Raw genomic sequence first — 14,341 nt, 5'->3', positions numbered from 1 at the left:
TATAATATTTTCATATATCTGTTGAATCGAAATTGAAATATTAAAAAAGGTTAATATTAAAATTTAATAAAGTCATGAAATCGTTAAAATGATAAACACTGCACTAATTTGTATATCAATTCCAGTATGTATCCATTCTGAGATTTTTTCAAATATCAATTAAAAAAAAAAATGAAAGAAGAAATTTCAATAGGAAAGAGCAATCGAAATTTAAAGAGGATCTCTTATAAACTCTTATGGAAGGTTACAAGTCTATTCATTATCACCCAATGTGGAACATGGGAATATTTTCAATTTGCGCATAAATTGCATTATTCCTAACAAAAAATCTGTTAAGCGGGTAAGAGCTGCTCGTAAAAACTATGCACCTAAAAATATTTGATTCGTACGAAGATGTACTTTGTAAACTATTTAATACTTAATGAATTGAAAATTCTCGACATCGGTATAAGCTTACATTGATTTTAAGGTATATATGTATACAGCCGTTCGTAAGTGAGGTGATAACAGACGAAAATATAGATTTCGTTAGTGTTAAAACGTTTGCGGGAGAAAGGTACTAGTAAAAAGAGGTGGGAAGAGAGTGGAAGAGAGTCGAGGAGAATGGAGGTGGCGGCGGGGTAGGTCGACGTCGAAGTCGTGGGGGCACCTGCGCAAGTTGACACGTCGTTGGTCGGGTCGCTTGCACCCAGCAAAAGTGTCGGCACAGCGCGAACCGACAACGACCACCGTGTCGCGAACGCCACCGCTGCCGCCGCCACCATCACCACCATCGCCACCACCGCCGCTACCGCCAACTCCACGTCACCTTCGTCTCTTTCGTTCGTATTGGTTGGTTGCGCCGTTCTTCCTATTCGCTCTGTCTTTGTCGCTGTCGTACCGATACCTCTCACTAGGGTGGGGAAACCTACGATCCTTTGACTAGCGATGGCTGCGAGTTCAATCTAATAATGAATTTTATAGCAGTTCCATATTTCATCTGCGTTTCAATTGACGAATTTCGTGTTTCAATTGAACAATTTTAAGGTTATGCATATTAAGAATATAATCATCAAAATGGAAATGATGACTATTGTTGTAGCGTAATTGGATCTTTGAAGCATAGGAGTATTAGGTTGTCCGAAAAGTATCTTTCTTTCGTAAACGTGTTTTCTACAACGGTGCACTTTCATACAAGCGTGAAACCAAATCTGTAAAATGTCGCGGTGTTTATCTCAACAGAACAAAACGGATTGTATGTAATTCGACAAAATAATATAAAACAAAACAAACACGTTGTGCGTCTATTATTTCCTCATAAAACGAAAGAAATTTTTCGGAAAACCTAATAGTTATTATCTATACCACAATTAATATAGTAATTTCCAGAAAGATAAATAGGATAGCTTCTTAATTTCATCGTGTACAGCTTTACAATAAGTACACTTTTTGATAAATATACAGTAATTAGGTATAATAAGCATATTTGTTATCTATACAAACAGTGTACTACAGAGGAAAAGGTAATTATAAATTTAAGGAATAATTTAATACCGTTTTAAGTAAGACCCATTATAAGCTTTACATAAAATTGTTAAACGATAACAAAATGCTATTTTCTCTCATATTATTAATAAAATAGTTGATAATACGCCAATTATTGTGAAACTTGTAAATAAATACAGCTAGTTAATCATAGTTACATTTAATAATATTTTATTTTGGATTCAAGAAAAGGAATCTTTTTAAAAGTTGCAAACACGAATGTGTTTTGTACTTCATACCTATTCATACACAATACATATCTAGAAATTGCAATAAAGTTTTAAGTTATTAATGAAATACTTACTAGGTATAATAAACATCTATAACACAGTCGATATAGCTAATGTAATATGTAAAAAATGTAATAGGTATTATGTAGACCTGCTAGAAATATATTAATTTAAATTAAATATAATTAAATATTTGCTTAAACACGTTATCTAATTTTAAAAATAACATAAATTATCAATGCTAACGCTTTAACAAATTTTGGAAATACAACAATTACATATAAACATATTTATAACTAAATTTATAAGCTACCTCACAACTTGAGAAAGTTATATACAAAGAAAACAAATAATTATCGCTAAAAGAATACCTTTATGGGAAAGAAATAAACACAAAAAATGTTTCAATTAAGAAAGCAAAATTATTCTGTACAGTTTTAGTGTTACTTTTGAATATTCTAACACTTTAGTTTATTAAACGCCTAATGAGTATTACTATTATTTCATTTGTTAAATGTTTGTATTATATAATCATAATTACATATACACGATTCATTAAGTATGGTATTACTGATAATACTCTGCTTTAAATAAGGTCAGATCTATTTTTGATACCATGCAGTAACATTAAAACACTACTTTCCAAATGGTTACAATTGAGATTGAAATGTTAATGTTATGTAATATAAAATAAAGATAGAAGTAACCTGAGATTTTCATTTCCTAATTGATCGATAAAACAGGACAAATTGAAACGTGTCGTAGATGGCATTAAATGGGATAGATATCGATATGAATATCGAAAAATTGATCGGAATGAGGTTTTTTTCATGAGAGAGTGTTACTTTCATCGCTAGAAAATCTGGCAAGATATATGGTGGGGGAAACTAGGATGTACCGACAGAGCGGCGAAGGGGTAAGCTTCCCCGGGGGAGCATAGTGTGGCGGGGTAAGTCAGCTGAACGGTCATCGATAGAGAGCGCTGGTGGGGGGACGGGGAGGCTCGGTCGAGGGAACAGTAAGCGATGCGACTCAGTCGCGATTCGAAGCCGGCGGTAGTAAGTTAATGTTATATCTTGTGTGCCGTACCGTGTAACGTGTGTCTTTTTTTATTTCGTTCCTCGCCATATCACTGTGTATTGTGTTTCTCATACGTCGAAAGAAAGTTGTGTTTACGTTGGAATGAAGCGTATTAGAAGCCAAATGGCTTCATTTACGTACACTTTCGTTTTTTTGCCTCGACAGATGTAAGGAAGAGAACGACGTACAGCAGTGTTACCAGTTTCCGCGGTGTGGTCGAACTTTCGTTCGTCAGTCCTCCGCGGACTGTCGCGAGTGATCACAGTGGTATCTGTTACAAGGAGAATAGTTGTGAACAGAAAGAGGACGAATATCGTTTAAGATGCTGACTTCCAGCGCAAATCAGTACCTCCGTCCGGAATATCTTACGCCTCTACCTACTACGGTTAGTGTCGTGTTCCTTATTTCTTTCCTCCATTTTTCCTTTGCCTCGACTATATATAGTGATGATTTAGTGTGTCCACGACATAAATAAACGTGTTGAAAATACCTTATCGGACTTCAACGTAACTTTTTACGCGAAACAAATTACAAATTTAATAAATTTCTCCTGAATTTGTTTTTGCTTTTTTTTAAACCGTTTTGAAATTACTCCAAAGTTTTACATTGTTTTAGACATACTTTCGTCTAAACATGTCAACATACGTGCAAAAGATATGCAGATAATATACGAATGCCAAAGTTATTTAATCCATGTGAAATTTTATGAAAGTTGTATGCGATCAAAATGTAGATACTGGAAAAGAAAATTGCATATGATTAAATCGTTAAAATGTTTTGCCCACAAATTAAACTGTTATAAAAAACCGCTAAAACTGATTGCGTTGAACGATTTAGCGAAGCAGTGACAATGTTACAATAGCCATCAACTTATTGTGATTAAGTTGATATAAAATGAACACATACCACGAAGGACAATAGTTTCGACAGTTCATTAATTCTAGTTGTTGGCTTCTCGTTAATCGCGACGGGAATGTATTTCACGTCTTACGCTTTAACTCCTGTAAACTATTTTGAGGACAGCGAGTGCTGGCAAAGTTTCTGCTTGAACGTTCTCTGATTTACGAGCAATCGTAAATCAAAACACGATTCGGTAATATGTACAATGCTGCGAGGATAGACATGAAAGAGCATGTAGTAGTTATATGTGTGTATAAGTGCTAAATATGGTCGGGAGCTCAATTCCTTTTCCTTCATCTACATTTTTTTTTATGCACGTTATAAACCTGACTACTTACGCCGTCCGTAAGTACGCACTTAATGGTAATAAACCTTTTTTTTTTTTGTTTTTTTTACTTGTTCCTTTAAGCATAACCCTGACGGTTTAAAATCGTTTCTACAAATACATTATTTGTTAAATTTCCTTGGTATTTTTTCTGCCTTTGTACTTTATGTTTTTACTTTGTACTTTGTACTTATGTTATTATAATCATCAGACAGGTAACATGCAATAATATTTCAACGAGTTTTCAAACAAACGATTCGTTATAGACATCATCGTGCATTCTCTCGAGTGCATGATAAAGAGCATGCGTATTATGTTTCAATTGGTATCACGGGTAAAAAGCAACAAGTACTTACCTAATTGGCTCTATGGTGCTACCTGAATAAGTCCCGCGGTTTTATGAAATTTTCTGCAATGCTGCGAATAATCGGTGGTACAGAATGTGAGTGTAACAAACGAACCCGATTAATGTTCTATGAAGGTTTTTTTCTAATCGGAATTATGTTCCAATAAGTTGATATTTAACAAAGTAATTTTGAAAACTAGATGATTTTTCTGTATTTTCATACTTTCGTAACCACTAACACACTGTATATACGGTAACATATTTCTGAACAAGGAAGATGTGTTTTACGTTTTATATGTCAAAGTTGAAATGAATCAAACGAAATGAAACGTCGAATGCAACTAGGTTAAGAGGAACTTAAATTCCTGTATTTTTCGTTCTATTGTTGTGAAACTATTACCTACCGATCGATTGTTCGTGTTCTTCGAATAAAAATATAAAAATAAATAAGTATTTATACAAATTATGTATTTTGAATTATATCAAAGAAAAAGTAATCTAACTGGATGATAATTTTAAAGAATTAAGGAATATAAAAACGTATAATAATTATCGGTGTTATAAACAAGAAACGAAACAGAAGTGTATAGGAGAGATTTGGATTTATTTCCGTTGGAAAAATTTTGTTAGCAATCTTTCGCTGGTGGAGTACGTGGAATAATAATATTTAAAATTGAAATTTTCTTTATTAAATGATCTTTGCATTATTGAGTGACTTACCGATTATATGAGATACATCGTTACTTGCATTTGTCACCGAGCTGCAACGCAAGCTGCTTATAGTTGGCGCTAATGAAACATTAAAAAGTGATTGGCTGACTTCATAAACATTCGGAAGAAATATAAAACCATTTACTTGTATAATATATACATACTGTATTATTAAACTTAATATGGTAACGCAGAATTTTGTTGCGATTTAAGTAAAAAGTTTTCGATAGATCCGTTACTTTATAGTTTGGCGATTATTGTTTGATCTTTAATTGTTATTTTATTACATTATTATATATTACACTATAATATGGGGAGCAGATATAACGCAAAGATGCAATTTACAGCCAAGAATCTTCCAAAATGTCTTGTATAGAAATTTGATAGGTATCCTGCCGGCTTCGTACAAACACTACAATGTACCTAAACGAACAAAATTTAGGTGTACAAATATTTAAAAAGATAATTTAACCTTCTCATACTAATGGATAGATTATGGAAGATCCAGAATTTGTGGACTATAACGCTCAAAATGTTTATATTTCTTACTAAATAGCTAAGATCATTTCAGTATTACGTCTTACATGTTCCAAAGAATTGTTAAAAATATAACTATGATTATTGGAAAATATGCTACTAAATCTGGAACACGTGAGATAACACGTCACAAACATGTGAAACATGTAACAGACGGCCGAGACATAATTAATAAAGACGGTATCACAGATAAATTTACAAATAATTTCAAAGTTTTACTTGTATAGGAAACGAAATGGGTACAGGTCTGGGCAGGTGCAAAAGATTATGTATACAGCTTTTTGTGTCAGAAACATCGAACAACGATGAATGTGTTTTCTTTAATAATACACATTAGGTACACTTCTTTTTTACACGACCACGTAAAAGGGAAATTTTTATATAGCTTGGTTGTATATGATTTATGAGTTAACGTTGGCGATAAAAATATTACTATCGGATGTTCCGTTAACTTGTACCAGAGCAATTAACATATAGCTTTAACCGTAATGCTGTAATAGTCTGTTGCAATTCATGACATTAATATCTGTCGGCATCGCACCATTAGCAGGAGCAACCGCAAACGATGGGTTAGTTGCATGAACGTTGCATTTTAATTACGGTGAACATCTGTTCGATGGACGTATCAACCGCGAGAAATATTGTTCCTCTATACGCTAATTATACCAACTGCATCATCCTAGGCTACTTCCAAGCGAACACTCACCCGGCGCCAATATTAAATTCTCGCACTCGTTCTCCCACTAATCGCGTCTACGCTACGTCGAGAACTACTTATTAATTGGCTACGGTCCTATAGTAAACAGCCATTTTAATTCTCTGCTGTTTTAACAACTTGATCACTGTAGATGAAACAGCCGTAATTCTCAGCGATGCAATAATAATATATAATTGATGCTTGGCATTTTTACTGACACTGAACGATTTAAATAATGATAATTAAATCCTTTACGAAAATATCTACAGACCTTTACTCAATTACTAATATGACAATTGCAAAATTCAAATTACGTATACGTCACATTTTCATTTTCAAGCGTATTCAGAAAGGAATTTTGCTTTTAGATAATAAACGTTAATGGTATAGAATAATGATGTAACATATATGTTAATATAAGGATAAACTGAATTGCTAAAAAAAATTGATTCACAGTATACATAGAATAATGTATTTAAAAATACTTTCACTGTAGCTTTTACTTATATAACATATAAATAATTTTTTCTAGTGATCTTCGTATTGCATTGAATGCTGCACACATATTTATAAACATAAAAATATCTAAATGCACAATCAGTATTAGTAATGATTAGATTGTAGATTTTCGTGCAAATTCACGATTTCATTTTAAGAGTATAATTAAAAACATAGAACTACGGTAAAATGTTGTCTTGCTTATTAAGCTTTATCGAAAGCACTACCTGTACTCAAAGTATTGTATTTTTTTTTCTTTCTTTTTTTGTTTGTACTATGTGCATTCTGTGCAATTGTGCGCTTTAAAATTTTCTACCTGCCTAAATGCATGAAAATCCGCAGTTTAATATCTCATAAGGGATAACAATTTCTTAAAAATGATTATTCCGCGATACTTGCAAACGGAATATAAGAAGATTAAAGCATAATATCTTATATTTGACGACAAATTTATCTTGTAGCTGAGTAATATTTAAAAGTAATATGAGTTATGTCTTAACATTACAAATTCATTATATACGTATGTATGTATGTCTTATTTGCGTATATTGTTCATTTCGTTGTATGTATATTATTTAGCACGAAATACGTGAGAATTGTGGAGAAATAAGTAATGACCGCCTAATTGTCGCTAGCATTTACGTGATTCAGAAATTGATCGTTTTTATCTCAGTGTTATTCATTTATTGATACCGCGTGACGGAAACCACAGCAAGAAACAAGGCAATAAATAATTTGATGGTTGATGTTGGATTGGCTTGATCGTTTGATGAATCATTACGTCGTGACAACTACATATTTCTATATTTACAGAGTAAATGTTCGTATATATCTGATTGTAATTCAATTTAAAAATAACGTTGTTTCAGAACGATAAAGAAGATTCTCAATGAAATAACAACGATATACAATAAAATACGTGCATCTTACAGATATAAGTAATTTTATAAGACTTATGTTAGAGTATAATATGATATGTGGTAGTTTGATTACTTGACTTTTGATATTGTACTCATCAGCCATTACTTTTTATCAGTCGTAAGATTACACGTATGAACGTAACATATTGTCCGTGGTCACCTTTCAATCTAAAGCCTCACGCGAACACGTTATAACATAAATAGAAAATGATCGAAATATCGGTGATATTAAATTATCTTTAAACAATTAAATTACGGACGTAACATTTAATTTAGTAACGGTGCAAATGTATTAAACGTATTCAATATTTATGAAACTCAAAATATATATGGTTTTCATAAATATTTGTTGCAAATAACGCTAAAAGTACATTATGGCATAGTTACGTGTAAATTCTATGTGTTCGTGCATATACATATTTACAAAATATCAATAAAATTAGAAAAGCGATGTATCGTGCTACGACAGTAACTTTTAAAAGATACATAAAAATTATCCGATTATTATAATATAAACATATAAAATATGATAATTATATTAATTACATTTTACAATAATTATAATAAATTAAATTTTATATTAAATATAATAATTATGTTAATTATATTCTATATGTTTATATTATATATTCAGTAATTTTTTATATATTTAATAATTATATTAATAAACTTTCTGTACTTTCAGCTGGATGCGAAGAAGAGTCCGCTCGCGCTCCTCGCACAGACTTGCAGTCAAATAGGAGCTGACACGCCGTCCAATAAATCTCTTCTGGGCTCGTTGGACAAAGGGTCGAACAACAAATCGTCCAAGTCCGCGGATCCGTTGCGTGAAAAATCATCACCGACGATCGCGGCGACATCCACAGAATCAACCAAGGCAAACTTTAAGCCTTACGAGTCGTGTCTAGGTCGCGAGAAAGCGTCAAGCCCGGACGAACAACGGTCAGCCTCTAGTCATTCGACGTCCGGCCGATCGAGGACACCTGGTAGCAATAACAAACGATGCCCAAGCAATCAGAGCGCCTCGTCAGTCAGAGCGGTGACACCGCAAGGTCGTAAAACATCGACGCCGAATGGGGATACAGCTCGGGAGTCACCCGCCTCGAGAACATCGATGACGAATCTTTCATCGACTCAACTCGATTCGTCGAGTTCTTCTCAGCCGGCCGTCGTCAGCAGTCCGTCGTTACAAGCAAAACCTCCTTATAGCCCAGCCGGTGTTCTAGCAATAACGGATCCGTCCATCAAGGATCTTCCGTTGGGAACTTTCAAACCTGGTGTCAGTTTAGCCTCGTCGAGCTCTGGCTATTTAGGTTACAGTCCACAATTACCCATCGATGTGACAGCCAGTTCTTTGATGTCTCAGCAGCAGGCGGCGCTAAAGAATAGCTTAGTGGCCGGTAATCCCTATCTGAGTTACGCAAGGTTGAAGAGTTCTTCCGGTCCCGATGCTCTGATGCCCGTTTGCAGGGATCCGTATTGCACTGGTTGTCAGTTGAACTCTCATCTGCTTGCCAGTTCCGCGAGTGCAGTGGTGGCGAATGGAAAGTTGGCGAGCAGTACGAGTAGCGCGGCTGGTTCCTGTCCTGCTGGGTGTGCTCAGTGCGATCACAAACCCGGTACAACGGCTTACGGAGCGCTGGGTGTAGCCGCATACGCACACGCACAACTGGCAGCTTTGGCAGCGGCCTCGCAACTCCCGTACGTGTGCAACTGGATAGCAGGCGATACGGCTTACTGTGGCAAAAGATTTTCCACGTCGGACGAATTGTTGCAACATCTGAGGAGTCACACGAGCGTGTCGAATAGCAGCGGAGTCACGGATCCGTCAGCCGCGTTGTCTCTGCTGTCGCCTTCCGTTGGACTACCACCGACACATCCTTTGTTCTCCAGGACTTATCCCACGCCACCTTTGAGTCCACTCGCAACCGCGCGTTATCACCCTTACGGGAAACCTTCACCGTTGTTGCCGCCGTCTCTATCGTCGTTGGGTTTACCGCTTCCACCGCCACATCCGCACACACCTGCAGGATTACCACCGTATTTCTCCCCATACTCGCTGTACGGAGCTCCTCGCCTTGGTGCTGCATCCGGCTTGCCTCAATGAGTCCTTGACCACGGACCTTGCCGAGCAACGACGTCGAAGAATATCAACCGTTCATCTGTGATCCTCGTGCGAGTATAGGGAAGTGTTTGATACGTAAATATGTAAAAAAAAAACCGAATAAACCGAAGATACGGAATAAAAATACAGACCAAGCGAGCTGACCTCGTTAAAGTAACCTCGCAATTACGTTAAACAAATAAATCAGTTGCTTACTCTTGTCAACATTTTAGTATCGTAGAATTTCCTTTCTTTTTATATATTTTTCTTATTCTTTCGTTCCCTTACCTCCTTATCTTATCTTCATCCTTAAATTTGTTATCTTAATTTATTAGTTAGACTGAAAAATAAAAGATGCTGCGAATAATTATTTAACGTGCTTGCTGAAGGATTGGTGTCATCATCGAGACAAAGAGTCGTACCTTCACACGTGTTGAGTCTTCGGTAGGAAGTGCTAAGAAGATTGCAAGTATTATAGTGTACCAATCATTTAACTGTGATTCTTGTGCAAGAATAACGAAGCGTGTAGTGAAGGGGAGCAAATCTGAAAATAACGTGTGCCTGAAAGAACCACTTAAGGCTACTGCATAATTATTAACTGTCGACGCGCGTTTAACCGGCTGTTATGTATTACGATGTGTTACGATGTACCCCGGTACTTGATCTTAATATCACGTTCGTGTATAGTATTATTTTGTTTATATCACGGTTCAAATATTCCAACGTTCGTTCGTTTTGTATTTTATATCGTTAACAATATGTCTTCGACACGACGTTTGAACACTTATGTGTATGCGCGAGTGTATACGACCATACGCTCTTTATTATTGTACGATTTCCTTTTCTATGTTACGCTGTCGATGAATTTTTGTTCTCCGGTACGATGGTAATTTCCGATTGAAAATCATTTCCTGTCACATACTGAACTGAAATATTTGGCTACACGGTGGCCCGTTCGCTGCACCTGACGTGAACTACTTAATTTCGAAAAATAAAACAAACGAGTGCCACGGGTAACGTCGAAAAACCAATGTTCAACTGTGATTTCCGAGTGAGAAAGCTACCATGTGCATGAGTGAGATATGCTGCGCTTCCGCTACAGATATGTGTATGCGTGGTTCTAGAATTTATCGATACATACGCGATCACGGATCTGTAACTCCAACTATCAACAGGCGATTATTTTTAATATCGAATATTTCCTCGTGAATCTTAACGTCGATGAGACAGTATTTTTTTCGCGCTACACTTACCCACCTAACATAATTACTCACAAATAGCCTGGAATGTTAAAATCGAATAGATTGGAAATGTTGCGTAACTTTGAAAATAGTACAAAATATGATGATAAAGGATAAACGTTTGTAACGTTAACGAGTAAGTTGATCGTTTATCGGCGCAGAATTCCAATGTAAATTTGCAAACCACGTTTTTCATGCTTTAAGTTCCAAGCCTATGAAAATACATAGCTTGAAACGACGCAGTAAATTCTCGTCGATCGCGATGTTCCAATTGTACCATGTCCTCCATTATTGCGAACATTCGAATGAATATTCGAATAACGTAACGAGTTTATGTGTAGTATTTATGGATTAATATTCATCACCAATCTTTATTGTAACTATTGTACATTTGTTCATAGGTACGTAGACGGCGCGGCGAATCTAAAAAAGGAAAAGGTAAAGCACTTTTCGCCGGACCGATGGAGCTTAGTGATAGTGAACGCGCGAACGTAAATTCGACAAATCCTTGACTAGCTGACGAATATTGCGTATATATTTTTGCGTAACCAAAGCTTTAGTGATTGATTGACCGATAATTTAGTACTGTTACGAATTCTTGTATAACGACTTTATGTACCGAAGAAAAACGAATGTATTACAAGATATACAATTTAAGTTACGAATAGATTTATTTTCTCTTATATTAGATATGTATATACATATACATGTATACATAAGTGTAAATGTATGTATGTATAAATATATACAAATATACATATATACGTAAGTATAGATGTGTACACATGTAGCAATTATTATTATTATTAATATTATTCTTGCATAATTCTTATCATTACGATCAATGACAATTTGAATGTGTGGAGAAAATTTGACTAAGAGTACATAGTGTATTTGAATCGAAATTTTGTACGTTTTATTTCCCTCATTTTTGGAGCGAACCCCACGTTGACTTGTTAATTCTATTATTATTGTTATTCCGCATTACGTAACGCTGTTTGATACCCTATTGAAGTGAAATATATCAGAACTTATTTCTTAACGGAAAAATGCTTTTGTCTTTAATTGAATTACCTGATAATAAGGAAACTTGTAAAATCGAAATACGGTTTACAGTTTCAAAGAGATAGTACGAATCAATGCAATACTTTTTAAAATTAACTTTATACGCGTATATAAGTTATCTGCGGATGATTATATTCTATATATAAACAAATTTTATGTACGCATAATAACTTTTCACTTATCTGATATAGTTCTTTTTAAAAATGTTATTCATCGAAAAACATTAAAATATTTTTGTTTGGAACTTTAATACCACGGCAGAATATCTTCCAGTTATAATTTTACGTTACGACCGTTTAATATAATTCGTTTTGATACGATGATCATGTATTTAAGGAAAAGGCTATATAATTAATTTAACTATATAAAATATGTTCGACAATTGACAATAGTGTGTCACGTATACTAAAATCGAGGAACAAAAATGGTAATATCAAAAATGGTAGTAATATAGAATGGCTGTCATGATTATTCGTACATCCTGTAAAACGGAGTAACTTTTTTAAATTAGACAAAACGCCTCGATCTTTTATCTTAAAAATTAGAAGGATTAATTTACTACATGTCGTGCAGAAAAATTTTGAAATATAGCAATTGATCAGAATCGCGAAGAAAGAAAGTAAAAGTCGCATTTTACAAGCTTTTTATTTAGCATTTTATTTAGTTTTGTAATGAAAATTTAACCAACACATGTTGAAGATTTATCTAATCAAAAAAAATTCAGTTTTAGAGGAAGTTCGAATATTCATTTAAGCCACTATATGTACCTATAGTTATAGGCTGCTGTTTTTATTTCTTACATTTTTAATAGTATAAATAAATAATGATTTTGGATTATTAAAACTTTAAATGTACTATATACGAAGATAGTTTTTCGAAATTTCGCGTTCTTTTCTAATTCAAAATAAATTTCAAGATATTATATGTCTTTTTAGTATTTTTCACATTGTACGTTCATAATACGCTACGTGTGTCTTGAATAGTATTTACGAACAACAATGTGTTTAAAACTTGCTTATGCATACCTATGATCAGAAGTTGTTTCGTTTCAAGCACTATAGATATTGTTGAAAAATAGCAATGAAAAAAATCGTAGAAAATAGAATACGTACTCTCCACCGCCGCCAAACTTAAAATTACTATGTAATTTTATAGAAAATTCGAGTTATCAATCTCAGGGATTGCACATTTATCAATTTTTTCATCATAACCATTTTACAATATAATTTCAAACTGTATAAATAGATAATATTATTTGATCATATTTAAATACTTGATACTTACGAAATACACGTGCACAGAAGTCAAATAGATTATTAGCAAATTAACAAACTTCTAAATAACTTTGACCTAAACTTTTGATGATTATAACATTTAATATAAATATAGGAAATACATATTATACGTAAATTTGCCACCACAGACACCTAAAGAAAAAGAGTTTTCCTCATTGAATATTTATAAATTTTATGATCAATGTAGATCACATCGTCAACTTTAAATAAAATAAATGTTTGTGAGCAGCAGCGAGTGATGTAAGTACGTACCTCTATCTGCAATCTAAAATAGGCGTAATAGTCATGGTCGCTATTACGTACAAATTTAGTAGGATTTTCAAAGTTGAAAAGAACGCTATCGCGATAAGTCGTAAGACGGTAGAGTGTGTGACGGTTGGTAATTTTACAGTCGAATGAAAGAGCACTTCCTTGCGGCTGGGGTACTGGGAAAAAAAATGGAAACTGATGCGGGAGTGTTCAAGCGGCATCGTATGCGTTGCGTCCTGTCAGCTCGGGCCTGTCCTTTGAGTGATTTATGGACAGACTACTGTGACTCCGTCTACTTCACCTATTCACCTCGTTAGAAAGGATAATGTATTCATGAACGATCAGACTCGTTCCGGCGTATTATCGTGAGCTTCTAAACTCGACTACGAAGGTATACTTATAACCGACTGGAACAACCTTTAAATCGAATCGGCCTACATCTTCCGTGCCTGCTATTAACCTAAGCGAAATTGTAATTTCTCTTCTTTTCATCAAATTCAGATTTCGATTAAAAATCATGGCAATTACGTCTGTATGAAAAAAGGGGCGAGAATCTTCGTTTGGAATTACACGTAACAGAGAAACTGCTATAAAGCGTTGTACATGTTTCAAATAGGTG

The 14,341-nt window shown here is 34.5% G+C and overlaps 2 protein-coding genes across 2 annotated transcripts in view; both read left to right on the top strand.

The window, feature by feature from the left end:
- Positions 1-14,341, top strand: part of LOC132905674 (phosphatidylglycerophosphatase and protein-tyrosine phosphatase 1) — a 137,771-nt gene that overhangs the window by 27,125 nt on the left and 96,305 nt on the right. The gene's annotated exons all lie outside the window — the stretch shown is intronic.
- LOC132905666 (zinc finger protein Elbow) lies at positions 2,772-12,837 on the top strand. The gene is made up of 2 exons (XM_060957208.1): positions 2,772-3,219; positions 8,454-12,837. The coding sequence occupies exons 1-2, from the start codon at positions 3,157-3,159 to the stop codon at positions 9,873-9,875; spliced, it is 1,485 nt and encodes a 494-aa protein (XP_060813191.1). The 5' UTR covers positions 2,772-3,156; the 3' UTR covers positions 9,876-12,837.

The sequence above is a fragment of the Bombus pascuorum genome, chromosome 3 (assembly GCF_905332965.1).
Source record: "Bombus pascuorum chromosome 3, iyBomPasc1.1, whole genome shotgun sequence".
Lineage (NCBI taxonomy): Eukaryota > Metazoa > Arthropoda > Insecta > Hymenoptera > Apidae > Bombus > Bombus pascuorum.
This window is presented reverse-complemented; position numbering and strand designations above follow the sequence as displayed.